This window comes from Gadus chalcogrammus, chromosome 5, assembly GCF_026213295.1.
Source record: "Gadus chalcogrammus isolate NIFS_2021 chromosome 5, NIFS_Gcha_1.0, whole genome shotgun sequence".
Taxonomy (NCBI): Eukaryota; Metazoa; Chordata; class Actinopteri; order Gadiformes; family Gadidae; genus Gadus; species Gadus chalcogrammus.
The window spans coordinates 6,213,444-6,241,289 of record NC_079416.1 but is presented as its reverse complement, the minus strand read 5'-3'; the positions used below and the strand labels follow the sequence as shown (position 1 = coordinate 6,241,289).

At 46.7% G+C, this 27,846-nt stretch overlaps 1 protein-coding gene across 4 annotated transcripts; it reads left to right on the top strand.

Annotated features, from left to right (window-relative positions):
• Nucleotides 1–1,018: 1,018 nt before the first annotated feature.
• On the top strand, nt 1,019–27,410 carry LOC130382465 (NACHT, LRR and PYD domains-containing protein 12-like). Of its 4 annotated transcripts, XM_056590239.1 has the most exons (13): nt 1,228–1,332; nt 1,889–1,941; nt 4,252–4,348; nt 4,429–4,545; nt 4,690–4,759; nt 4,944–5,175; nt 12,226–14,011; nt 14,179–14,352; nt 16,216–16,389; nt 16,833–17,006; nt 17,251–17,424; nt 18,987–19,033; nt 20,095–27,410. In XM_056590239.1, exons 3-13 carry the CDS (start codon nt 4,266–4,268, stop codon nt 20,766–20,768), a joined length of 3,705 nt encoding a protein of 1,234 aa, XP_056446214.1. In that variant the 5' UTR covers nt 1,228–1,332; nt 1,889–1,941; nt 4,252–4,265; the 3' UTR covers nt 20,769–27,410. The 4 variants fall into 4 exon arrangements, with proteins under 4 accessions (XP_056446212.1, XP_056446214.1, XP_056446211.1 ...); XM_056590237.1 differs by lacking the exon at nt 1,889–1,941 and having other exon boundaries at nt 1,019–1,332; XM_056590236.1 differs by lacking the exon at nt 1,228–1,332 and having other exon boundaries at nt 1,572–1,941.
• Nucleotides 27,411–27,846: the final 436 nt, after the last annotated feature.

Below are 27,846 nucleotides of genomic sequence, written 5' to 3'. Positions count from 1 at the left end.
TGCAGGCTGCTTGGATACATGCGCAGTTGCGCACTGACCAATTTGAGTAACTGGTGCGACAGGACTGCTATTATAGTAGTAAGATGTATGCATGTAAACAAGTGAAATAAAACCTGTTTATCAAACATATTCCCCAAAGGAATGGACAAGGGAGGGAACGGGGGATTAATTGTTAGTGCGGATTGAAAACCTTACTGAAGCCAATCTCGTTAAATCAATGACCATGTCAATCATCAACTCAAGAACTATCACAATGCTTTCAGGGGTGAAGAATATGGCATCCGCCTGTCTAACCTGAAAACAAATACAAAAAGAGCATTTTTTAACATTAAAAAAAATAAGTATAAATTATAAGCTTTGTGTTATGTGTGTGGCAGTTAGCCGAGTTCACCAGAAGTGTTTTGATATAAGTAGTTCAAAAGGTCAAGCCGCATAATAGATTTATAGCCTTTTTTAACGTTTAAAAAATTATAGTATAAAATCAAAGGGTGGGTTTTTTGCGAAAATAAGCTTTGTGTTATGTGTTGGGCAGTTAGCTGAGTTCACCAGATGTGTTTTGATATGGGTAGATGAAAGGTCGAGCCACATAATATAGCCTTAGTACAGATAAGCTAAAAAGTTACTTAAGTACAGTAACAAATGACTTTTACTTCGTTACTGTCCACCACTGCCCTCCCTTGACCCATTTGAACTCTCGCAGCTGGTCCAATCGGCTGCAGAGGACATTTGTGATTATTCAAAGCAGATAGTGTGTGTGCTTCTACCTGCCACGCCCTGTGTTTGTGTGTGCAGTCTTTCTTAGTTGTCATAGCAACCCTTCCCATTGGCCATTTTATAGAGACGCTGTTTTATAGTGCTTTGTCAACAAGACTACAGGAGGGGGTGGGCTGTACGCTGCCCAACCAATCAGAAGTCAGAAACTGCGCTGTTTTTTTTTGCTCTGCTGCCCTGCGAACTGCACCTGTACCGGTCGCTGTTCTGACATCAAACACACCCCTGTGATGACAGCCTTCACTGCCTTCTTCACAGCCTTTGGCTTCAATCCAGATTTTAGAAAAGCATTAAAACTAGAGCCAATCAGAATGCAGGACATACTCTCAATATTTTGGTGGCGGGACAAGGGTAGGAAAAGCTGTGCAGCCCCCTAAGGAGCAGGACACCTGACACCGATACAGTAATGTCATTGAACAGCAGCCAATAGGAGGCTAGTCTGAGAGGAGTGTCAACTGGGAGGGGAACTGCGCAAACTGGTTGGTACACAACATCATTTCCTTGTTACCGAGTTGGACGGTTTGGTTTGGCTCACTTCATTATAGCAGGGAGAAGACTAAGGTACGGTACTCCACTCTGATCCGTGATTCATCATAAATATGTAAAACTTATTTATCATATTAATAGGTTGATGGATAGTTTTCTGGAAAAAACACATGGTTCAAAACTATAGTTAATATATGCAGGGTTTGGAGGAAAATTTGTTGGTTATGGTGGTGGTGTGCAAGGGGGGAGGGGGCGTCGCCCTCTGATCAGGGGGAGGGGACGTTGCCGCCGTCTGATGGGGGGGTGGGGAATAGACTACAGACTCTGTACTACATTGAACAATTATTTATTAAACATTAAATATTAAATATAGTTTAGATTAGTTATACCTTTTGTATAATATTTACAATTTTCATAGAATCTAAGCTTAATGGCCGGTTCAGACTACACGATTCTCAGACATTCCTCCACGATTTACCATGTCACACTATAAGATCACAGAGTCAGGAAATCGGGCCTTGTCTCGTCGTAAGACTGGCCACACTACAAGATTCTCAGACATTCCTCCACGATTTAACATGTCACACATCATGTTACTACTCCATCACCACTCCCCCTCCCGATTCCTCAGGTCCAATTCTGCCAACCTGCTACAAGTTCCACGGACTGAGCGACGGACTTGGGGTGATCGGGCCTTCTCAGTTGCTGCCCCCACCCTTTGGAATTCACTCCCCTCCCACATCAAAGTCTCTCCAACCCTCTCTTCTTTCAAATCTGCCCTCAAAACATACCTTTTCACACTAGCCCTTCCCACCTAACTCCCACCTTATTCTTCATGTTTAACCTCTGTTTTTCTTTTATTCCTAGTCTGTCTTACATAGTTTTGATAGGGCAATATATAAAGCGTCTTAGAGTACCATATTAAGCGCTATATAAATTTCATTTATTATTATTATTATTATTATTATTACTATACGATCTCAGAGCCAGGAAATCGGGCCTTGTCTCGTCATAAGACTGGCCACACTACAAGATTTGAGGGTGCGATGCTCTCTACTTTGTATCATTCACGTTTGCAAGATATTTTGAAAATCTAGTATTTAGAACTAACATAAATGCTTTTTACATTTTTGTCATAAAGGTTCCAGTAATTTTTATATCTGCTCAATGCGGCACTTCCTCACAGTAGTTGCGTTGCGCATGACATGAACTATACAAAGTAGAGGCAGCAACAACGTAGCCTAGCAACAAAGCGTCAACAACGGATCCCGAGTACCTAGCACTAGGCAATATGCTGGCGGTCCTTTGCAAAGAGACGGTTTATGATAGGTTATGATAGCTATTAGCACGTCAACAGCTGATGGCTCCAAACTTACCGGGTAGGTCAAGGGTGTCGGCTATTTCTCGCCAGGCTGTTTCCCTTTTCACCCTATCGTGAAAGTCCTTCGAGGACACGTCGAAAATGCAGGGACGTTGCTGCCACATTTCTACCAAAGTTGTCTCCATTATATTGCTCCATTTTCTATAGTTTTCTTTATTAGCATTCTTCTTGTTATTGATCGCATTCATTTTTGCAGTAGTTACTCCTACTCAGCGTAGTGCAGTGAAGTCAGTTGCGTGAGTTCCAGCTGTTCGGGGGCTTCCCTCACGCAACTGGGGGCGTGGTTCCCTCACGTCAACAATGTATGCGTCATGCGATTCCCCAAAAAAATTCTGACATGCCAAACTTTTCGTCGTGGGGTTTTCGAACGTCGCAGACGAAAACATTGCAGATCGCAAGCATGTCACATTACAAGACCTCCTCTCGTCGCCGACCTGTCAAATTCGTGAACGATTCGCAAATTTGTCTGCGACGAAAGAATAGGGGCAAAATCGGGCTGAAATCGTGTAGTCTGAACGGGCCATTAGAGATGATAATGGACTTAACCTATTCATCGCAGAGAAATCCCTCTCACAATTCACACTTGAGACCGGTATTGTGAGGGCGATTGCTGATAGGAGGGACAGGTTTGGGTAGAGCAGATGTAGCTCATCATACCCAGATGCCATAGCACTCATCATATCGAGCTGGGACTTGTCCCGAAGGATGAGAACATTGGTCAATGACAGATATGCGTGACAGTAGTAGTGCGGTTTGCACTATTCCTGAAATAAAGGGGCAGGTCTTGAAGGTGCTTTCTGAAGATTTTCATGAATGGCACCCCCTCTGCTGCATCTTTACATGCCAGGGCCAGGCAATGAGCAGCACAGTGCCACCAATCCAGACACTAATCCTGGCCAGGAGTCAGTCAACAATTTTGCTGTGCCATTCTGTTTTCCTAAAATAAAAGTAAAAAAAAAAAAGGTTTTAGATTAAGGCAACCTATTTGTTTCGACATTAACTTAACTGGAATTTTCCTTCATTCATTTATTCACTTTACCGGTCATCACTGCTGCTCCATCTGTGCCAAGGCCAAAAACGCCCACGTATTCTTTATTTTGCTGACCACTTGTTTTTTATCCAGACAAAAGCCTCGTAAGGACAGTTCCCCTGCGTCTCTCTCATAAATCGCACCATCTTTCAACGTCTTTGTTTAATACGACTGCATCACCTTCTCTAACATGATAAGCAGCTCGCGGATTTCACTTTCTCTCCAGTTATTATTAGACCTGCTCATGATATCGCTTTATTTACAACAGAATGAAACCAAATAAACCGCCAATGTGTGCAGGGTCCGGGAGGATAAATTGGTGGGCTGGGGTGATAGAGTATGTAGATCTAGACCTAGACAGTGATAGTGTTCATGAGATCTAGACATTGATAGTGATAGTGTGTATGAGGTCTAGACATAGATAGTGATAAAGTGTTGAGATCTAGACATAGATAGTGCTAGAGAGAGTGTGGGTGTGTGTGTGTCAGAGAGGAAAAGGATATACAGTCTTCTCTACACTAATTTCCTGTCCGCTAATCAAATACAATCCACAGAAACTATATGTAGTTGTGTTTGTGTCCAGGTCTCCAGTCTGCTATGAATGAGGAGAGAGAGGAGGGGGGTCCTACCTCTAAAACCACTCTGTCTGGGGAACATGGCCGCCAGAGAAAAGCTAAGAGGTACAAAGAGGATCTCTCAGTGACTGTTGTCCATCTCAGAGCTCAGCAGTGATATGCTGTGTGTGTGTGTTGTGTTGAAGCCCAGAGCAGCAGGAGAGAGCAGACTCCCCTGGACCCAGCTGTGTCTCCATGAAGAGTGACTGGTCTATGGGTCATCCTCCTGACATTAAGGATGGACGCCCCTCCAGAAAGAAGAGGTAGGAGATTCAATCATACAATGAAAACAGAACAGTTGATTGTTATTAGGAAAGTAAAAAAAAAATTAAATAGATCTAAAGTATGTTTTTGTGTATGTGTGTGTGTTGTGTTTTTGTATGCGCGTGTGTATGTTCTCTCCGCAGACAACCCCATGAGAGATCAAAGGTTACCAGTGCTCAGTCTGTACAGCAGCATCAAACAGAGCTGATCAAGGTGTGTAATGTCCACCAAGACATTTGACTTGAGCTCTAAATGAACAGTAAAAAGCATCTCTTGTGGTGCTAATGGTCTCCAGGCTTGCCTCTTTAGAACAGTGGGACGTGAGTCCAGGACAGATACTTCTGATGTCCTCAGTTAGTTCAGAGTAAAGTTCTCCTTGATTTTTGTTCTGTTCCAGAGGGCTGAGAAGAACGCACACGCTTTTCTAGACAAGGAGCTGAAGAAGCTCTGGAGGATTATTTTCCTAGATTACCCACAATTCTCAGAGAGTCAGAAGGCGGAGGAGGAGGAGAAGGTTGATAGTAAGAACGAGGAGCAGAGGAGGCGTGCCACAGAGGGAGTGGTAGACATCACATTGCTCTGCCTGATGGAGATGAACCAGGAGGAACTGGCAGATAAACTGTGGCGCGGTAAGAGACAATAAAATTATTAATAAGGGCAGTAGAGACTATTATCTTGAAAACAGAGAAGAAATGCTTAGTTTGAAGGGCAGTATGAGACACTTATTTGTTCTGTTTAGACTAAATTACATAATTTGAGAATTTAATTTTCAATATGAATAAAATAACAACTATACGCTAGTCCAGCAATGCACTGGCAAACAGCACGGAGAGAGTTACAGTTAGCACCAAAACAACAGCTATCTCAAACCTCCTATTTTGTTAGGGGTCAATTTGACCCGATTCAATGCTAACTTTTTTTTTGTGTTGGATGATGCTGAGGGCACCTACAGATCAATTTCCACGCTTCCAAGTTGAATAGTAAACCACACAACACAGAGAGCAGTTCAAAGTCAGTTATTTAACGGGTATTTACAACCAGGGTGGGATAAGAGTAATCCACCTCCGTTAGGGTACAATCCGTAATCAGTCGGTTTGGCCCGTGTCCAGGGGTCGTCGCCAGAAGAGGTGCTCAAACAAAGCGGTCGGTACGCAGTGGGTTTAATCAGGCGGTGGCGGAACAGTACTTCCAGAAGATCACACAGATGCTGTCTGTAGATTGCTAGCCCCCCCGTGTGGTGGCCTGCTCTCCCCTTTAACCCCAAGCACCCCAGCTTAATGATCCTCAGGCTTGCATCGCTTAAGGGAGGAAGTCCATGGAAGGCTTGGGGGTGGAGCCAGCAGGCTGCCAGAAATCTCCCTTCCTTCACTCCTCCCTGCCGTGTGCCACAATATAAATACGTGTATATATATATTGTGGTATCCGGCTTGGAGATTGTGCCGGGGTTCAGAGATACTACACAAGGCAGCGGTTAGTTTAAGCCGTTTCCGGCGTTTATTTCAATGATCCGATAACACAAGGGTGTGCTTGGGTCTCCGTGAGCCTCAAGCCTCTGCAGTCCATGCGTGTGTCTTCCCTCTGTGCGGTCCGGGTCCGTCGCCTCTTATGCTGGCTTCCGCCTATCCTCCTGCCAGCCGCCAGGTGTCCCCCATCCCGCTGATTGGGGGGACGGTCCCGGTGCTCTCCGTCGCCGGCTGGTGGGTGGCGGCGGTATACCCCGGCCGTCACGGCCCCTCGGGCCCGTGGCGGCCGAGGCTTCAGGGGCGGGATGCCACACTCCCCCCTCGTTTGCTTAAGCCCCTGGTCTCTGGGGAACCCTCCCAGGCAGGCATCCCGACGTGACAGGGCGTCGGCGTTGGCATGCTCACGGCCCGGTCGGTGGTCCACCCGGAACCGGAAATCCTGGAGAGCCAGTAACCACCGTGTCACCCGGGCGTTTGTATTCTTGGCCCCCGCCATCCACTTCAGGGGGGCGTGGTCGGTGACCAAAGTGAACTCCCTCCCCAGGAGGTAGTAGCGCAACTTCTCCAGGCCCCATTTGATGGCCAGGGCCTCCTTCTCCACTGTGGAGTAGTTGCACTCATTGGGGAGGAGCTTCCGGCTGATGTAAGTTATGGGGTGCTCCTCTCCGGCCCGGACCTGGGACAAGACCCCCCCGAGTCCCACCTCCGAGGCGTCTGTGTGCACAATCACAGGGAGATTAAAATCAGGAGTAATTAGCACCGGTTCAGAGCACAGGGCCTCCCGGAGCGTCTTGAATGCCTGGTCCGCCGCCGCCGACCAAGTGACCCGGTCTGGCAAGGCCTTACGGGTCAGGTCGTTCATGGGGCTGGCCAGCGTGGCGTACCCGGGAATGAAGCGCTGATAGTAGTCCACCAGCCCCAAGAACGCCTTTACCTGTTTCTTGGTGCTGGGGTGTGGCCAGGCCCGTAGGGCGGCTACCTTGCCTTCCTGCGGCCTCACTGTCCCCCTCCCGACCCAGTACCCCAGGTACGTCGTCTCCTCTCTCCCGAGGCGACATTTGGCCGGGTTAGCCGTGAGGCCCGCCCTCCGAAGCTCTCCCAGCACGGCCCTTAGCTGGCGGACGTGGATATCCCAGCTGGGGCTGTAAATTATGATGTCATCAATATACGCCGCCACATAGTCCTGGTGGGGCCTCAGGAGCTGGTCCATCATCCGCTGGAAGGTGGCTGGGGCGCCGTGTACCCCGAAAGGGAGGACGGTGTACTGGTAAAGACCGCCCAGGGTGGAGAACGCCGTCTTTTCCCGGGCCGCCCGGGTCAACGGCACCTGCCAGTACCCCTTGGTCAGGTCCAGGGTCGACAGGTACCGCGCCGGGCCCAGGCGCTCGATCAGTTCGTCGACCCGGGGCATGGGGTAGGCGTCGAACTCCGACGCCTCGTTCAGCCGCCTGAAGTCGTTGCAGAACCTAAAGGTACCATCTGGCTTGGGCACCAGGACCACCGGGCTGCACCAGGCGCTGCGGGACTCCTCTATCACCCCGAGCTGCAGCATTCGGCGCACCTCGGTCCGTATGGCCTCCCTCCGGGCCTCTGGGATCCTGTAGGGCGGAACCCTTACCCTTATGCCTGGCGCCGTCCGGATGTCGTGGTGGGTGACAGCAGTCCTCCCCGGCAGGTCGGAGAACACGTCCCGATGCTGTAGGACGATCTCGTCCAGGTCGTGTCTCTGGGCCGGGCTGAGGTCCTCCCCCACCGGGACCTCCGGGATCTCCTGCCGGGCCGCCAGGGCCAAGGGAGCGGGGTCGGCGGGTGTCTGCTCCCCCCCCCCTCCACTGCTTCAGGATGTTGATGTGGTACAGCTGTGTCGGCTTCCGCCTCCCTGGCTGGCAGACCCGGTAGTTTACCTCGCCCACGCGTTCCACCACCTCGTAGGGTCCCTGCCACTTGGCCAGGAACCGGCACTCCGCCGTGGGGACCAGAACCAGGACCAGGTCCCCGGGCTGAAAGGTCCTCAGCTGGGCTTCTCGGTTATAGACCCTCGCCTGGGCCTGCTGCGCTTGCTGGAGGTGCCTCCGGACGATGGGCCACACCCGGGCCATGCGGTCACGTACCTGCTCCATGTGATCCACGGTGGTGCGGTGGGGGGACGGCTGGCTCTCCCAGGCCTCCTTTGCGATGTCCAGGATCCCGCGGGGTCTCCGCCCATACAACAGCTCGAAGGGGGAGAACCCGGTGGACGCCTGGGGGACCACCCGTACCGCGAACAGTACGTGGGGTAGTAGTTGGTCCCAGTTCTTCCCGTCGGCTTGCATGGCCTTCTTGAGCATCTGCTTTAGGGTTTTGTTGAAGCGCTCGACCAGGCCGTCTGTCTGGGGGTGGTAAACCGAGGTCCGGAGCTGCTTCACCTGCAGGAGCCTGAGGACCTCCTTCATCACCCGTGACATGAAGCACGACCCCTGATCGGTGAGCACCTCCTTCGCTATTCCCACCCGGCTAAAAAGGAGCATTAGTTCACGGGCGACTGCCTTGGCGGTGGCGGCGCGCAGGGGGAGGGCCTCGGGGTAACGGGTGGCATAGTCAACTAGCACCAGGATATAGCGGTGGCCCCGGCTGGTTTTGGGAAGGGGCCCCACGATGTCTAATGCTAAGCGGTCAATGGGGGTCTCAATGATGGGCATGGGAATGAGGGGGTGTCTAGTGATGGACCGGGGGGCTACCCGCTGGCACTCGGGGCACCCCTGGCAGTGGCGCTCCACATCCCGCTTAACCCCCGGCCAATAGAACCTGGCTAGGACCCGCTCCCGGGTCTTGTCCATGCCTAGGTGGGCCCCCAGGAGGTGAGTGTGGGCCATAAAAAGCACCTTACTAACATAGGGGCGAGGCACCACTAGCTGTTCCCTCACTCCCCCCTCCCCGGAGGCTACTCCAGTGTTTCCCCTAGAATTTTTTTTAGGCCCGGTGGTAAGAGCTGATAGTGTGATTTGTTATACATTTTTCACGGGATGCTAGAGTATTTGTTGGTATTTGTTGGACGGGGGGGGGGGGGGGGAGAGGTATGGAGCGATTGTTGACCGGGGGGGGGGGGGGGGGGGGGAAGAGCGATTGTTGACGGGGAGGGGGGGCGGGGGGGAGAGACCGATTGTTGACGGGGGGGGGGGGTTTGTATGTCTTCAAACTTCGTCTGGGCAATAAGGGAAAAAGCAATGATAAAAAAAAAAAAAATTCAACAAAGTTGATTTAATGTAAACTAATTTCATGTACAGGAGCATAAAGCACCAATACATATTGAGATAGCTGGTGGTGAGCTTGGATGGTTATGATATTATGGCTAATAATAATAATAAAAAAAAAAAAATTTTTTTTTTTTTTTTTTTTCTCTTTTTCATTTTTTTGGCCGGTTGTTGGCCTGGCGGGGGCGCTCGTTGGCCTGGCGGGCCGCCAGGCCTGAACAATGGTAGGGGAAACACTGTACTCTATACAACAGACCCCCCCTGGTGCTGAAGTGCGGGTGTGGTGTGTGACTCACCGAGTCCCGGGCCTGCCCGTCGTGAACCAGGACGTGGCTCCAGGCGTGCTTGAGGGCCTCATTCTGGAGCTGAGCGGTGGCGAACTGGCCGGGTCGGGTCGAGCCTTCCCCCCCCCCGGGTAAGAAGTCCGAGAACTCAGTGAGGGGGGAGCTCTCCGGGTCTTCCGGTGGGTCTGGCTGCTCGGAGGCTGTGAGGCTGCGCGGGTAGGTTCCGGTGTCTCGCTCCGGACGGGACCTCTCGCTGTGTGCCCCGGGGTCCCCGGTGGGGAAGGTCCGTTCCCCTCAGATTCCTCGTCCTCCGCCGTCAGCTCTCCCGGGGGTTAATGGACGCCGGGTGGCCCCGTAGGCCTGCAGAACCCCCCGCGCCCCTCTGCGGGGAGGGCCTCTCCAGCTCCGTAGCTCCCGCGTCGGGTCCCACAGCCGGTGGAAGATCGGGCAGTCCCTCCCGATCAACACGGGGACCGGTAGGTGGGGGACAATCCCCGCCCTGATTGTGAACACCCCGTGTGGGGTGCGGACAACCACGTGGCACGTGGGGTAGGTCCGGGTGTCCCCGTGAACGCAGGCCACCTCCATAGGTTCCCCTGCCTTCCCCCCCGCCAGGTCGGGGCGAAGGAGGGTAACCGCACTGCCAGTGTCCAAGAGGGCCTGCGTGTCCCGGTTCATGACCCGCGCCGGGATCGTCGGACTACCCGAGGTTCCCTGCGACCAGCAGGTCGCCAACATGCACGTGTGATCCACCCCCGGATCCGCGTATGCTGACGGCATCGATACATCCCGTCCCCTCGGGCAATAGCGAGCGATGTGGCCGGGCCAGCCGCACCCAAAGCAGCGCCGCACCTCCTGGTTCACCGGTACTCCGCTCGGTGGGGTGAAGCCGGGAGCCGGGGTCCTGACAGGGGGTCCCCTTGGGTCTTGGCGGGGCTCGGCGCGCCGTGGGGCTGGGGCGGGTCTAACGTTCAGGAGCTGGGCCACCTGCCAGTTCTCCAGCTGTAGGACCAGGTCGTCCACGGTGGCAGGATGATGGTGGGCCAGCACGCGGCGGGCGTCCGGCGGGAGTCGCCGCAGGGTGTGGTCGATAATCACCTGGTCGATCGGGTTGGGACCCTCTCCCGTTGTCAGCCACCGCTTCACCAGCCGGCTGTGCTGCGCGATCTGTGTGCGCACAGCTCCCTGCGCATCAAACCGCCAATCCTGCGCGCGCTGTGCGCGCGCCGCGAGGTTGTGCCCGTAATAGGCCAGTATGGCCTGTTTGAGCGCCGGGTACTGGCGGGCGACGTCCACCGGCAGGTCCTGGCTCTCCTGCTGGGCGGGTCCGGTGAGGAACTGCGCTATTATGTGCGCCCACTGCTCCTCTGGCCAGGCTTCCCTCTGTGCGGTCCGCTCGAATACCTCGAGGTAAGCCTCCACATCGTCCTCCGGTCCCAGCTTAGTGAGGCGGCTGGTCGGGGCGGCGGTCGGCGCAGCGCGGACGGCGTGCTGAGTCAGCCGCAGCACAGCCTCGCGGAGCAGGGCGAGGCTCTCGGTGGTCTCCCGCTGGTGTTGCTGGGCAGCCAACGCCGCGGCTCCGTCCGGGTTCTGCATGGTGTGGTAGTGGTAGTGGGAGCGCGCAGATTGCCTGCATTCTCCACCATATGTGGTATCCGGCCCTGGAGATTGTGCCGGGGTTCAGAGATACTACACAAGGCAGCGGTTAGTTTAAGCCGTTTCCGGCGTTTATTTCAATGATCCGATAAGACAAGGGTGCGCTTGGGTCTCCGTGAGCCTCAAGCCTCTGCAGTCCATGCGTGTGTCTTCCCTCTGTGCGGTCCGGGTCCGTCGCCTCTTATGCTGGCTTCCGCCCTTCCTCCTGCCAGCCGCCAGGTGTCCCCCATCCCGCTGATTGGGGGGACGGTCCCGGTGCTCTCCGTCGCCGGCTGGTGGGTGGCGGCGGTATACCCCGGCCGTCACGTTCCCTCGGGCCCGTGACGGCCGAGGCTTCAGGGGCGGGATGCCACAATATATATATATATAGAAAGCGGCCGGCTGTGGAGAATGATTGACAGCAGACAAATCAAAGAAGAACAATAAAGCTTTTGCTCCTTCATCATCCACCAGTTGAAATGCCGGGCTGCACCTGTTGCGGCAACAAGCAGCAGTAGTTTTGTTTGCCGTTTTGTCTTTTAACGTGGATTTTTTAACCAGTCTGTCGTGTTTTAACCTGTCCGTCATGTGAATGGTGTTCTAACAGTCTTTTAACTACACGGAGTCATCATGGATGTAATGAGTGCTTTGTTTATGAACATGGTTGCTCTTGGGACTGTTACGAACTTCCAACAAAGCAACCAGCCTCACAGACTCCAAGACAGTCGGGACTTTCGCATCTGATGAGGCAATTTAATTGCTGGGACCTCATCCGACACCATTCCGACAGAGATTTGTAAACACGGAGGTGTTCATTAGATACGGCAGACAGCGGTTTGAGTGAGAAAGCGTGGCCGGGAAGGAATGCGACAGAGGAAAATATGAAGGGTTATTGTTCGTCTATCAGTATAGTGGTCACTTTTCCACTGATACACAAGAATGATTGCATTACTTAGTAGGTTATAAAACACATCTAAAGTACAATATTTTATACTACTGTCATTACACCAATCATATAACTGTGGAAATATCAGCACAATATTTTCTTCCGTTTTTTTCTATTTTAGGTACTGTTGCCGTCGTGTGCAAAGGTAAAATCAAGTCCCGTCTGAAGGAGAAGTTCAGGTTTGTGTTTGAGGGAATCGCTAAAGCAGGACAGCCAACAGGTCTGAATGACTTCTACATAGAGCTCTTCATCACAGATAGAGGCAATGAAGAGGCAAACAAGGAACATGAGGTCAGACTGATTGAAACAACTTCCAGGAAATCAGCAAACCAGGAAACACCGATCAAATGTGAAGACATTTTTAAACCCTTACCTACTAGGCAAGGTCAGCCAATCAGAACAATAATGACAACTGGAGTGGCTGGCATTGGTAAAACTGTCTTAACAAACAAGTTCACTCTGGATTGGGCTGAAGGCAAAGCCAACCAGGACATAGACTTCACATTTGCCTTCACTTTCAGAGCGCTGAATTTACTGATTGGGAAAGAATTTAGCTTGGTCGAACTCCTTCATCACTTCTTTATTGAAACCAAAGAAGCAGAAATCTGCAGATACGACCGGTTCAAAGTTGTCTTCATCTTGGATGGTCTGGATGAGTGCCGACTTCCTCTGGACTTCCAGAACAACCAGACCTGGACTGATGTCACAAAGCCGACCTCAGTGGACGTGCTGCTTACAAACCTCATCATGGGCGACCTGCTACCATCTGCTCGCATCTGGATAACCACACGCCCTGCGGCAGCAAATCAGATCCCTGCAGAGTGTGTTGACATGGTGACAGAGGTGAGAGGGTTCACCAACCCAAAGAAAGAGGAGTACTTTAGGAAGAGATTCAGAGAGGAGACCTTGGCCAGCACAATCATCTCCCACATCAAGAAATCACGAAGCCTCTACATCATGTGTCACATCCCAGTCTTCTGTTGGATCAGTGCTACAGTTCTGGAGGACATCTTCAAAACATCCCAGAGAGGAAAAGAGATGCCGAAGACTGTGACTCAGATGTACATCCACTTTCTTAGGGTTCAGTCCATACAGAAGGATAGGAAGTACCATGGGAGAGCTGAAACAGATCAACACTGGAGTTCAGAGAGCAGGGAGATAATTTTTTCTCTGGGAAAACTGGCTTTTAACCAGCTGGAGAAAGGCAACCTGATCTTCTATGATGCAGACCTGGCAGAGTGTGGCATTGATATCAGGGCAGCCTCAGTGTACTCAGGAGTGTTCACCCAGATCTTTAAACAGGAGTGTGGGCTGTACCAGGACAGGGTGTTCTGCTTTGTCCATCTGAGCATCCAGGAGTTCCTGGCTGCCCTTCATGTATTTTTGTACTTGATCGACACTGGTGTCAATCTGCTCTCAAATGAACAACCTATCTCCTGGGAAGATAAACTCATCTTCCTCTACCAAAGTGCTGTAGACAAGGCCTTGCAGAGTGAGAATGGACACCTGGACTTATTCCTCCGCTTCCTCCTGGGCCTCTCTCTGGAGAACAATCAGATTATCTTACGAGGTCTGCTCAGAGAGACAGTCAGTAGCCAATGGACGAATGAGGAAACGGTGTCTTACATCAAGGAGAAGATAGGTAGAGATCTATCTCCGGAGCGAAGCATTAATTTGTTCCACTGTCTGAATGAGCTGAATGACCGTTCATTAGTGGAGGAGATCCAGTACCTGACATCAGGAAGTCTCTCCAGAGAATCACTCTCCCCTTCTCAGTGGTCAGCTCTGGTCTTCATCTTACTGTCATCAGAAGAGGAGCTGGACGTTTTTGACCTGAAGAAATACTCTGCTTCAGAGGAGAGCCTTCTGAGGCTGCTGCCAGTGGTCAAAGCCTCCAAAATATCTAGGTAGGTGTACCAATAACAAGTATTACAATATTAATAACATAATAAACATAATATGACTATATAAAAGTAATAAGAAAAAACATTGAGAGTTTTAACAAAAAACAACAACTATTTGTTTATTTTACATTCAATAGTTACTTACATGTTCCTGTTTATTTTGTTATAAGACTGAATGGCTGTAAGCTGTCAGAGAGATGCTGTGAAACTCTCGCATCAGTTCTCAGCTCCAATTCCTCTAGTCTGAGAGAGCTGGACCTGAGCAACAATGATCTGCAGGATTCAGGAGTGAAGCTGCTCTCTTCTGGACTGGGGAGTCCACATTGTACACTGGAAACTCTCTGGTCAGTTATACTCAATGTGAAAACAGTTACACCACAAGGTTCCAAATCTGAAGAAATTTAACATATTTACACCCTGAAAGGTTAAGATGCAGAAAAATACTATTTTCATAGGAATAACTCAACGTATTTATAGTTTTGTTGCTTGACAGTATAAGGGGCACGTTATTTAGGGATAATGTACAGATAGCCCATCATCATAACAATATAACAACTCCAAAAGGATTTTATTGATTTAAAAAATGTAATTGTTTCCGCTTTAAAAAATAATAATCAAGATTCTACATTGGGAATATCCACCCCATCAACGGTGTTTTATTCATAGTAACAATAAGTTATACAGAAACAACAGACCGTAGAATGCTGTGAAATACCTATCAAAATCTATCTACTATTCAACATAGCCGTGTAATGCATTTTTAAAGTTGGCATGCTACTTTTTGGATGCTTTAATATAAATATTAGTGGGCCCCTAACACATTATTTGAAGACGTTCCTGAAATTCAGCCGTGGTGCAGAATTACAGACACTACGAGCCAGTCGCACATTGAGCTTTCCCCAAACGCGCCGTTTCGGTGTCTGTAGCTTTAATGCAAATGAGGAGGAGAGAGGCGGGTCAAGGAGGAGGGTGGGGGTGTGGCCCTGAGCAGCTTGCGGCCACGGTACAATGCGCTCTGTTTACAGTGAATGTATCGCAATGGCGAGGCACACACAACCTTTGGCCGTGTTTTGTAAATATTTAATTAAAAAGACTCCGGTTGCTCTGGCGGGAGTCCTGGAGCTCTATATCTAAATAATATCATATTATACATAGATATCTATATCATATAATACATATTATCACTGCCAAAAGCTGTGTGCGCCTCCAGATGATATTATGATCACAAACGACTGCGTTGGGTTCACCGATGTCTCTGGTTCTTCCACTTCCACATCAATCTGAAGTAGACTGAACCGTGCGCTGCCGGGTGCCCGCTGCCAGCTGCCTGCTGCCGGGTGGGGATGCTTTGAGCTAGTGGTGCCTCGCGGCAGCGGGCGGCGGGCAGCGGGACTCCGGCGGGAGACAATCGCGGGCAACAATCCCTTTCTCCTCCATGTCGCAGTTCATGTACTTCAGGGAGTCAAAGCCAAATTCCTTTCCCCCAATTCCTTCTCAACCATGGCTGAGATAACCCCAACTACAATCTCATGGTGGAAATACCATGAGACTGATGCCCCATAACACCACAGCAGAACCGTTTCCAAAAAACAAAGAGGTGTACAACAATTGCGTTACAGTGTGTGTAATCACACACACACATGTGGCGCTCGAACGGTCGTAGCTCATTGTCTCATTGGCGGGCCAAATTCTCTGGGCTGGCAAGGCAGAGAAAGGGGAGGTGTCATCTCCCCTTATGATGACATACGGAGGAAGTTCCAAAACGGCGCGTCTGAGCTTTGTTTTTTCAAAGGCGGAGCAGAATGCCTGGTGCTCGTTTTACACCCAAAGAAATTTCTAGCTAGTAGGGGAACTCATTAATGTTAGAAAACCTCAGAAAGTGAATTTTTCATGCCATGGGATCTTTAATAAAGGTATAGGGTGTATGCTGTATGACATTCTTATTCTACCAATTGCCATGTAGTCAGACAGTAAGGTGGAGTTTATAATTAAGGTTTAATTACAGCGTCTTTATCTGTCCTTTTTAGGGAAGAATGATTCATTTTGTTTAATAATTTAACAGCTATGTAACATCTACAATTAATATTTAAAGATCCAGTTTATTAACATTAATTATATTTTTTCATGTATGTAAAAACAGTTTGTTTACAATCCTCATAAACATTTAGTCACAGTTCCTAACATTTTCCTGTTTATTGTTTGTTAAGGTTGAATGGATGTCATCTGTCAGAAAGATGCTGTGAAGCTCTGGCCTCAGTTCTCAGCTCCAACCCCTCTAGTCTGAGAGAGCTGTACCTGAGTAACAATGACCTGCAGGATTCAGGAGTGAAGCTGCTCTCTGCTGGACTGGGGAGTCCACACTGTAAAATGGAAACTCTCAGGTCAGTTTTACTCAACGTGCAAACAATAAGACAGACAAAAAAAGTTTAACATCCATAAATGTTAATAGATGTATAAATATATTATTTTCATTTGAATGACTCAACATATTGTTGCCATGACATAAGGTATCAATTATATTCCGTTTTCTAATGATGCTATATGGTTTATGTTGTGTAACTTTCTAAATGTACTCAATCGTATGTAGTCTGACAGTAAAGTAGACTTTAGAGTTGTTAAGTAGTTTAAAAACATCCTCTTCTTAAAAGTACCTTTTTAAGACAATGTTTTGGAGTTTTTTTAATCTTTAGTTAGCCATCTGACCCCTCTGTAATAAACTTTTGTTTGTAGCTCAGTAGTTAAACTTATGAAACGTGCCTAATAATTACATTTCCTGTACAACTTTAATTACAGTTCCTTACATGTTGTGTTTTTATGTGTAAAGGCTGAATGGCTGTCATCTGTCAGAAAGATGTTGTGAAGCTCTGGCCTCAGTTCTCAGCTCCAACTCCTCTAGTCTGAGAGAGCTGGACCTGAGTACCAATGATCTGCAGGATTCAGGAGTGAAGCTGCTCTCTGCTGGACTGGGGAGTCCACACTGTACAGTGGAAACTCTCAGGTCAGTTTTACTCAAAATGCACCACAAGGTTCAATATCAGAAGACATTTAACAGATATTCATAAAGAATAGTTACAATTCACCCTTCTAAATATAGAATATTCCAAAGAATAACTCATCCAGATAGTGGCTTGTGTGAGTGTGTGTGTGTGTGTGTGTGTGTGTGTGTGTGTGTGTGTGTGTGTGTGTGTGTGTGTGTGTGTGTGTGTGTGTGTGTGTGTCTCGGTGTCGGTGTGTGTGTGCAGGCTGTCTGGCTGCCTGATCACACAGGAAGGCTGTGCTTCTCTGGCCTCAGCTCTGAGCTCCAACCCCTCCCATCTGAGAGTGCTGGACCTGAGCTACAATCACCCAGGAGACTCAGGAGTAAAGCTGCTCTCTGCTGGACTGGAGGATCCACGCTGGAGACTGGACACTCTCAGGTATCGAGAGGACAGCTCACAACACAGGGACAATGTCTCCTACAAGGGTTCAAGCAGTGGTGTAGTCTATTTTATTTTATTGGGTATACTGTGATGATTCCCTCCCAGCCTCGTACAAACCTGTCCCACCGGTACGTGTACGTGTGTGGTGCTTATGGGGTGTCGCACCACACTCACCAATGCAGGGGACTACAACCTGCTGATTTAAGAGAATAACGATTATCAACAATCATGGAAAGCTCAATAGGTTTATCAGTTTTAATAACAGTATGAACAAAAAGAACACAAAAATTACAAGTTGTCCTTTGTATATCTATAGCAGCAATAGCACATACTAAACAAGGACAAAATCTACTCAAAATAATTGAATGAACTGTTTACAACCATGGCTAACCAGTGCATGAGAAGGAGATGACAGGAGACTAATGTTTCACGCTTACAATTGCTCTAATTTTAGCTCTTACTGTTGTTATCTAACATACCATACAGTAATTGAATTGTGTAAAAGTGTGAAATTACTGCACCTTAAAAATTACCATGAATTAGCTATACTCTCATTTGCATAGTGATTAACATTATGAACTTCAATTGTGTATACCTGCATGTTGGCTGACATTTACCTAAATTATTTTCCTTCCACTCTAACCAAGGATGCCTGTTTTTAAATTCCCTAGCCCTACACCCAGTCTGAAAGGCTGGCCAGGGGTTCTCATCTAAAAGTAACAAGGAGATATACAGTGGGATTAAAACATTGTCTTCTGTTGACTACTTGTTATGTGGTTTGGACATTAATATGCGGGGACTGGACACACACACACACACACACACACACACACACACACACACACACACACACACACACACACACACACACACACACACACTTTTCTGTTGTGTCTTTGCTAGTCTCCGTAGCTCTGGTAGTGGCATCTGCTGTTGTGTGTAGTTTGCTTTTCATATTGTAATGTTGAATGTTATTGTAGCATGTAGCCTGGGACTCTTTAAGTGTTTGTGTTGTGTTTTTTATCGTTTTATCCAGTTGTTTTAACTGTTATGCCAATTGTTCCCGCGTTTAACTTTCAATCTGTGTAGGTTGCTAATCACAGCGCGAGAAGGAGGGGCTCGGCCCGCAAACTAACATGCAGAGATGCAGGGGCAGCTTCGCGCTTCGTAACAGAGACAGGGCAGAGTGCGAGCAAGCAGGGGGAATTTTATGAATGATGAATGTAGGAGATAACTTCCCCATGCTAAAAGTATTTTATTGCAGTTATACCCAACCGGTATTTGCGAAAAATAAACACGGAAATGAAAGATCAGTCACAAGACGATTGATACGTATCCGTGCACATTTTTATGGGGGTACACGCAAATCCTGGTGCGTTCCTAGTGAGTATACGGCGTTTACCTGCGTATTACGTAGACTACACCACTGGGTTCAAGCCGCTGCTAGATGAAGGGGTTTGAAAAGGCAGCTGTTACTCATGTTGTGTAGAAAATGATGAGACAGCAGATGATGAAGATGAATGTTTCACCATGTTGCTCTCACTTTGTTTCCTCCCCAGTGTGGAGCACGGTGGAGTGTGGAGGCTGAAACCAGCTCTAAAGAAGTGTAAGTGTCTGTTTATTTCGATTTATTACAACGCCAACTATTAACATGCAAAGTCCATCCACACAGCTGGAGGTGATGTCCGTTCATTCAGATCCTACTGGGAATGAAGATTATGGCTGACATCATTTATCTAACATTAATATTGTCCACAGTCACAATTAATCCTACTTGTGTGAAGTAGGAATTATTATTGTTAATTATTGAGTTATTATGATTAATAGTAGTATTGTGTAGGAATGTATACACCTGTGCGTATTTTTATGTACTTGTATATGTATGTATACGTTCTCTGTGTTTATCTATTTCCAGAATGTTTATGGAGGTTTGGAGGTGTGCGTATGTGTACATGTCTTTGTATACAGTATATAGTATGTATGTGTACTTATGTATACGTGTGTACAGTGTTGGGGAAGTTACTTTAAAAAATAAATTAGTTATAGTTACTAGTTACTTCTCCCAAAAAGTAAAGTAAATTAGTAACTGAGTAACTAAATTAGTTACTGTTACAAATTATATAAGTAACTAGTTACTGTGGAAAGTAATTATTCTGTTACTTTCAAGTACATTTGTTAATGCTCAAATGTGTCAAATTTGACACATTTGACACAAGTTCCTTGTGTCAAACTTAAAATACACGTGCATGTTCAATTATTTATGATAAATCTGAATATGGACACTTAAGACAATACATTATTAACAGAAACAATGAACCCAAATCTATACTATTTTAGTTAGTTGCTTAGGTTTTGTGGCACAGTCTCCTTCTCCTTTGGTGGTCTTGGCCACTCATTTCATGGTAGAGTGCAACGTTGAAAGATGTTTGAATAGCTTGACGCCGATGTGGAGAGGCACTTTGTCCAGGGCATAATGTGCATTTCACGATTACACTTGCTCCTTTAATTATTTGGATAGAAAATTAATGGCTATAGAGAAAGGAAAGGATAAGAAAAATAAGACGTAAGCAACTGCCAACTAGTACTGTAAGAGAATAGTACTTGTTATGATGATGATAATGATGATGATAAATTCTACAGCCTGATCATGTATTGTTCTCCCGTCAGACGCCTCTGAACTCAAACTGGATCCAAACACAGCCCACCGACGACTCTCTCTGTCTATGGACGACAGAAAGGTGACGTGGATTGGAGAGGACCAGTCATATCCTGATCACTCAGAGAGATTTGACTCACATCACCATCTCTTGTGCAGAGAGGTTCTGACTGGCCGCTGTTACTGGGAGGTAAAGAGGGAAGGAGAAGTTTATATAGGAGTGACATACAGAGGAATCACAAGGAAAGGATTGGGTGATGACAGTTGGCTTGGATGGAACAACAACTCCTGGAGTCTTTCTTGTTATGATGATCATTACACTGCCTTGTACAACAGTAGTGAAACAGCCATACGTCTCGCCCCTGCTGGCTCCAACAGAGTAGGAGTGTATCTGGACCGGCCTGCTGGCACTCTGTCCTTCTACAGAGTGTCCCCAGATGTAGGAGGGTCCTCAGACACACTGACACACATCCACACCTTCCAGTCCACATTCACCCAGGAGGACCTTCTCCCTGGGTTTTACTTATGGGATGGTGCATCAGTTTCTCTGTCTCAGTTTGATCTCGCTCCGAGAGACCGCGCATCTAGGCGCACCTCTCGTATGCACAGAGAGAGCGCGAGAGAGAGAGAGGGAGGGGGAGACAGAGAGAGAGTGACAGAGAGAGAGAGAGCTAACCCTACCTAAGAAAGGATGAAAGCCGAAAGTTACTGTAGTTTTTTCAACCTTTATTTGCACTTGAAAAAGATTTTTAACAAAGCAGTTATGCATGTAAAAAAAAAACAGGTAGACCACATTGCTTAAATCACTGGGATATGTTAAACCATCTTAACAACAATGAATTTTTAATGCCTTACGTACCGCATTTGCATTGCTTAACAAACTGTTTCCCTTATACGATTACAAATAAGAACTCAACACAAAAGCATTGTAAGCTAGGCAGATACTGTAATATGGTAATACTGTAGGCCAAAGGCTGAACAATAATACCGGTAGCCAAATCCTGGCTAAACGGTAGTCTAGAACTAGTTGGCTGAAACACATGAAAATAAAACCAAAAAACATGAATGAAGGCTACCAGTAAAACAACTGGGCAAGCATGTGGCACACCGGTATACTGTAAAATAAATGACCATGTCCAAAAGTCCTCCTCTTACTTCTCATCACCATCTTCCTCCTCATCACAATCGTCCTCAAATACCAGTTTGTTGTTGAACTCTTCCTCCTCATCGTTCTTCTCATCCTCTCCCTCTCCAACTTCAGCCAATTCTCCCTGTCTTGCCTGAACCAACGGCTCTCGCCCTGATGCGCATGGCTCTCTGATGCGTGGCCTGACAGCTGCCACTGTCAGGCCACACACCTGGAAGGAATCTACGGTATTCCGGTACTTACGCTACAGTCGGAATTCAATTACGAATGCAGGCACGCACACACACACACACCTACCTTGAGGGAGTTTTTCACCCGCTCTGTATCCAGCTTGTTCCACGCTTAACGCACCTAGGACTAGGCTACTAATATGCGGCGAGCTGGGGCTCTTATGTTCCTTCCTGCGGTGTATTCCTTGTCCAAATCCCCTGCCATCCATTTATCATAGGATTCATGCAGACTGCCTTTGAACGGCTGATTCCAAACAACGTCAGGGGCCTGGATGTATCTTGTACAACCTTCCGGTATGACAGCCATGGTTGTGTTGTAGCCGCGCTTGAGTTCCGCTTTGGTGGCAGGGCTGATTTGATACGAATCCCAGGGTAGGGGTTGAGGACAGAAGTTGAGTTTTCCCGCCACTTTTTGCAGCCAGTCTGCAGTCAGATCCTCGTTCATCCAGCCGTTCTTGGAGGACACTACCATCGCTCCACTGATGTTTTGCATTGCCTTGACTTCCCTGATACCCCCTTTGTACACAACATAAGGCTTCAGTTTTGTCCAATCCGCTTTCGCAGCCAACACCACTTGTTAAGTCACTCTTCTCATGGCCTGTAGTTTTCAGAGGAACACTGCGCGCACCTCTCGTATCCATTGTATTTTAGCCGACCACCGCTGTTTCTTCCATAGCTATGATGTTCTTCTCCTCTGCCTTATTTTTCTCGATCATCCGCGTCACAAATGGGACAAAATTCACCAGCTTCTCGGTGAAGTGCCTTGCGTCTTTCTGAGCAACCGTTGTATGTCTTCTGACAGGAAAGTTATTGCAGTGGGAGATTCTGTCAAGCCAGCCAGCACTAGCAGAAAATTCCTCATCTCTACTGTCAGTCACGGGGGCATAGATTTCGTTAGCCTTAATCCTGCGGCTTCTCCTGAGTTTTTTGTTGACCCCAAATTTGACCGCTGACAGCTTCAATTTCAGGTCGTACTTCTTTCTCAGTGGCGGCATGGCATTTAAACGTTCACTCAAGCTACAATCTCAGGCTTCTTCTTCTTGTTATTGTTTTACGGCGGTTGCATTGGTTGCCTGGTTTACTCAACCGTCAGTGTGTAAATGTGTGAATGAATTGTTGCAAATCGCTTTGGATAAAAGCGGCAGCAAAATCCCATGAATGCAAATGTAATGCCACCCATCTTATTGGTGCGTTATCGCCAAATTCTAGAAAAAACAGACCCGGCGTCTAATTGACACCGGTGTTCATTTGTCTAAACTGGCCGCACCCGGCCAGTAAAAGGAACTCAGCGTTTAGTTGGGATTCTTCTTTTAATTGTCTTACGGTAAATACACATAATTACTCACACACACAAACATGTTTGAATACAAATACCGTTTGTATGTGTATTGTGTGGATGTATTATATACTTATACTTAAAGAGTTTTTAGATCTTCCGTAAGGTTTACTTAGCAAGTTTTACAAAGATTTAATTTCTAATGTAAAATCCATCTTCAATCTGGATTTATAGTACATGTAATTTGTATAAATATTTTGTTGAACAGTTTAATAAAGGGCAGTTTATATTTTGATAGGACTAAGATCGAACCTGATTTAAAACAGATGTATATTCAAAATGCAAATGGTCTTTGGGTAAAGCTAATGATGTTCATGTTTTGAATTACCTTAAACACAATATTGATACCTTGTGTTCTGTTGGGAACAACAGGGAACAACAGGGCAGCAGAACATGATTAGTTATTAAAGATATGGGTTTGTGATTTGTAATTTCTGATACTTCTATTATTTAAGTCCCTCTGTTTATTGTGTACATGTAAGGGACTACTTTTTTGTTTTATTTGTTATTAAAGCATCATGATAATAAAAAACTCAGTGGATCCAACTGAAAGTTATCGTGTGTTCAGCATAGGATCAGTTTAATCTTTAAGGTTGGGGGTTCACTAAATATTACCTGGGTTAGCGCACGAGAGGGTCCATGCCAGCCACCGTACCACAGAATTAGACCAAAACATATTTTATGAAGATAATCACGTCACACGATGAGTTTACACTTTGTGTTTGATTAGTTATTGCAAGGCATGACAATAAAGAATGATTATATTATCAGGATATTTACATCCCTGCCTGCATCTTCGGCTGCGGCCACCAGAGGGTGCAGTGAGAACCCTGAGCCAAGGCAAGCTGAGCCTCTGGTGTTCTTCAGAGGATTCTAATTCCTGTTTCTTCAGTTGAAATCATCAGCAGATGTTTCTCCAGAGCTCAATACATGCACCTTCTTATATATAGTAAGTAGAAACAACACAATAGACAGTAGCCTACTCATCTAGATGAAGTCTCTTACGCACAGGCTCCATATGAACTATAGATGCGATAGGAGCCATAAATACACTTTATTACTTCCTGGTTTCAGAGGATCTCCTGATAAGAAGCCATAAATAAAAAGTTGATGATTCGTTATATCCTCGCTGCCTCCACAAACTATTGCTGCTGTGCTGAAGGGAACCTGAAGATGTCTCTCACCGGCGTGGGTCCCAGTAAACATATGCGAGAACTTTAGTTCCTAGTTCCTACTACACATTTAGTTCCTTCATCATGATGCGTGAGATTTTGAGTTGCGTGTCCCGAGCTCAAATGTCCCGTTTTCCACCAACCACTATCCCCTTTTGTCCACGATTGCATAGCTAACGTGGTCTTATTATAGCCCGATCATTCACTAAAAATGACATAGAAAGAATAAAGCATCCAGCATATGATTTCAACAATGTATGAGGGCATACGCAATCCGCATTATGCAACAGGGATGGTCGCACAGAGGAATGCTGATGGAAACCAGCGGACGAGTGGTGGGTTGAGATGTGCGCCAGTTTCAGAAGCAGGGAGATACCACACAAAAATCTATTTCTAAGTTGTCCGTTTGCTGTGTGTCTGCCTGGCACAAATGCTCCCCTTGAGCGGATCTTTTCCATAATACACAATATTAAACACACAAACACACACACACACATGATAGCGATCAACTAAGCTATAATCTAGCATGTAAGCAATCGCTCCATTAATTAGTTATTCAGCGTTTCATGTATTTATGACTATTACTCTTTTTCTATTGACCAAACTGTGGCTCGGCATCAGCAGAAGCACTTGCCTCAGCTACGAGCGTGTAGTAGGCAAAAAGCGCGGCTCCTTTAAATAGAAAAGCAAAATCGCAAGAGCGGTATGAGCTGCAAATATTTTGGACAGTGTTGCGTTTTGAGCTATTCGGCGATTTTGCATCTTTTACAGCTTTTGGTGTGTGAACGTACAGTTAGTAGGCCCCTGGTCTCCCATGTAAGGGAAGGTGTAAAGGCCCTTAGTAGGCCTATGCGCTGGAACATACAAAGACTTTCCAGGTAACGTGGAAACATCCACAATTATTTTCTCTGCTTTATTTATTTGCTTCCATCACAACACTGCTATTTTTTTTGCTAAATTGCAACACTAAATAATGCTAACACAAGCACATGTATTTCATTTAAAAACAACAATATAATATACAATATTATTTCCCTCTCAGCAAACGGGGTGCTGAGGCACCCTCAGCACCTTAATTCGGTCCCTGCGCGTCTGATAAAATGACTAAATATTAAGATATGAGGAGTACTAAAGCCATGTTTTAGTACTCCGTCATTACATGTGGAGCCACTAGGGGTGAATCCACCTCGGTGCAGTTCACCTTCTGGCCAACAGGATAACGGTGAAAAAGACACAAGTGTGTGTGTGTGGTGAAGGTGTTTGGAATGGTTGAAGAGCCTTTGGTGCTCAACACTCACCACAACAAGCGAACAGAAGATAGAGACCCTACACGAACCCAACCCCACTAAATGAGCACAAGACATAATGATAGGTTCATTCAAGGTAGGTTTGTAAAACCGTATTCATCCTCTCACCAGAGTGACTGAATTAGAGACACCCTTTTTGTCACTGCACTGCATCCTGCATTTCAGCACCATTATGTTGCAGTTGAGCTTTGGCTGGAGGTGTTGTTTAAGTTGTTAAATAAGTAGGCTAACTTTTCTTTCAAGGTGCGGTCATCAACCAGGAGAAACAGAGTGAAACATTTGAGCCACTGCAGCAGTCAGAGTGGACATGTTGAGCCAAAAAGCACAACACACATTATTTCCTTCTTTGCTTTGTGGCGTTTTAGACTCAACTAAAACCAAAACTTCAGAGCATTGTCTAGGGTCCTCAGGATGTTTCTGCAACATGCATAATGAGTGTGCAGTGCTTCTATCAGTCTTACTGCACAGCGCCACACCATCCTTCTGGTTCTGACCTCCAGAACACGGCTTAGGCCTTTTACACATGCACTGTGTGCTCAGTCCATGATTCTTCCCCTTTCTTCAGTTTAACTCTTTCAAGCTTAGCAGATGTTTCTCCAGAGCTTTCTCTTGGTTATCCTTGCAGCACACCTGGAATGTCCCTCCAGCCCCTTGGGTCCCAGCAGGTCTCTAAGGGGTACTGCCCCCTGACGTGGACCCAGTCTTCATTCCCAGGTCTCTAAGGGGTCCTGCCCCCTGACGTGTACCCAGTCTTCAGTCCCAGCCAGTGCCGGCCCTGAGCAATTTGGTGCCCTAGGCAAGATTTTAAAATATCACACCAAATAAAAACTAAAGAAAGAAACAAGTGATAAAATTAAAAATACAAAATAAATAAGGCAAACATATTAAGCTGAACACTGCACACGAAAACAAGTGACATAAAATGAATTAAAAATACAAAATAAATAAGGCAAACATATTAAGCCGAACACTGCACACGAAAACAAGTGACATAAAATGAATAAAAAATACAAAATAAATAAGGCAAACATATTAAGCCGAACACTGCACATGAAAACAAGTGACATAAAATGAATTAAACATACAATACAAATATGGTATTGCACAAAATAATAAATAATGAAACCAGTGCAGACATAACAACACGCACTATTGCACACAGTAAAACAAAGAAAAATTAGAGACCTCTTGATTCACCGCTATTTACATGATTCCAACAGAGGGGGCTATCTGCATGTTGATTGTATTAAAGGTCTCAACAACACCTCAAGAAACTCACTTTACAGCCTTACTCTTCTTGACTTTCTTGATGCAAAGTCATCTATAATGTCATCATATGACAGCTGTTTTCCAACAATATGGTTGTTGCTTATAATGGAAAGCCCACTGAGACGTTCTTGTGCCATCGTTGATCTCAGGTAGGTTTTAATAAGCTTGAGCTTAGAGAAGCTTCTTTCCGCAGAAGCCACTGTAACAGGAAGAGTGGCGGAGATCCTCAGAGCAACCCACATTTTGGGATACATCTCTGTTAGCTTTTTCTTGTGCAGGAAAGTCAGGAGTTCCATGGCTGTCATGTTCTTTGCTGGCAAAGGTGGAAAGTTTTGCATTTCCACACAAAGTTCCCTGTCATTAATGTCTTGCTGCCCATCATGGGTCAGAGCAGTGCTCAGGGTCTGACATTGTTGTAGCAGCTCTTCTTTTGCTGAGTTGGGGAAGTTGAGGAGCACTCCAAACTTGTCCTTTACCTCTCTAAGGTTCTGAAATCTCTCATCGAGTGAAGAGACAACTGTATCCACGACCACATTAAAAAATGTGGTTTCCATTTTTGTTAAGTGCGTCATTGATCGGCTCATCTGGAGACTCATATGCAAAGTGCTTTTTTGTGGTTCTTAACCGCTGTTGTTTCAGTACAGTCTCCACGTTCATCTCTTCACACATCTCCTTTGCAGTTGTCTGTGCATCAGAAAACCCAGTGGTTCTGTAGCAGGCCATGGAATCTCTGGTTTCTTCATCTAGTCTACAGCCACATCTAGCTGCATGGAGGGTGACTGCAACAGTTTACTCACATGCTGGATTTGGTTGAGGATGTCATACCATATGGCTGTACAAATGGAAAATCTGTAAGATCCAGTGACGTGCGGTGAAGTCAGTAAGTGGGTAGGCACTGAGATTTTTGTGTCCCACTCCGCCCATGCATAAATAAATAAAAATCAAATCAGGATGACATATCGTCTATTACTCTCACTCTCCCACACGCACGCACACACACATCATCAGAATACAACCACTGTATCCTTAATTATTGCACAGCGGCCAATTATGTTTGTCAGTCAGCAACAATGAGAACATGAAGGCAAATGGCTTGCAGTCGACATTAATTCAACCACACTTATCAATTCAAAATTAAGCCCAAAATAGTTTCTGACTCACCTATCGGTAAATAAAATCCATCCGCCGCTCTTTCCTCGTGAAGGCGTCGATCACAGCGTTGTAAAAGACCTCTTTACGGGCCTTCAGTTGGCACAGTCTCTGGCTCTCGATGGACAGAATGGCCAGGGCTGAAAGACGTGC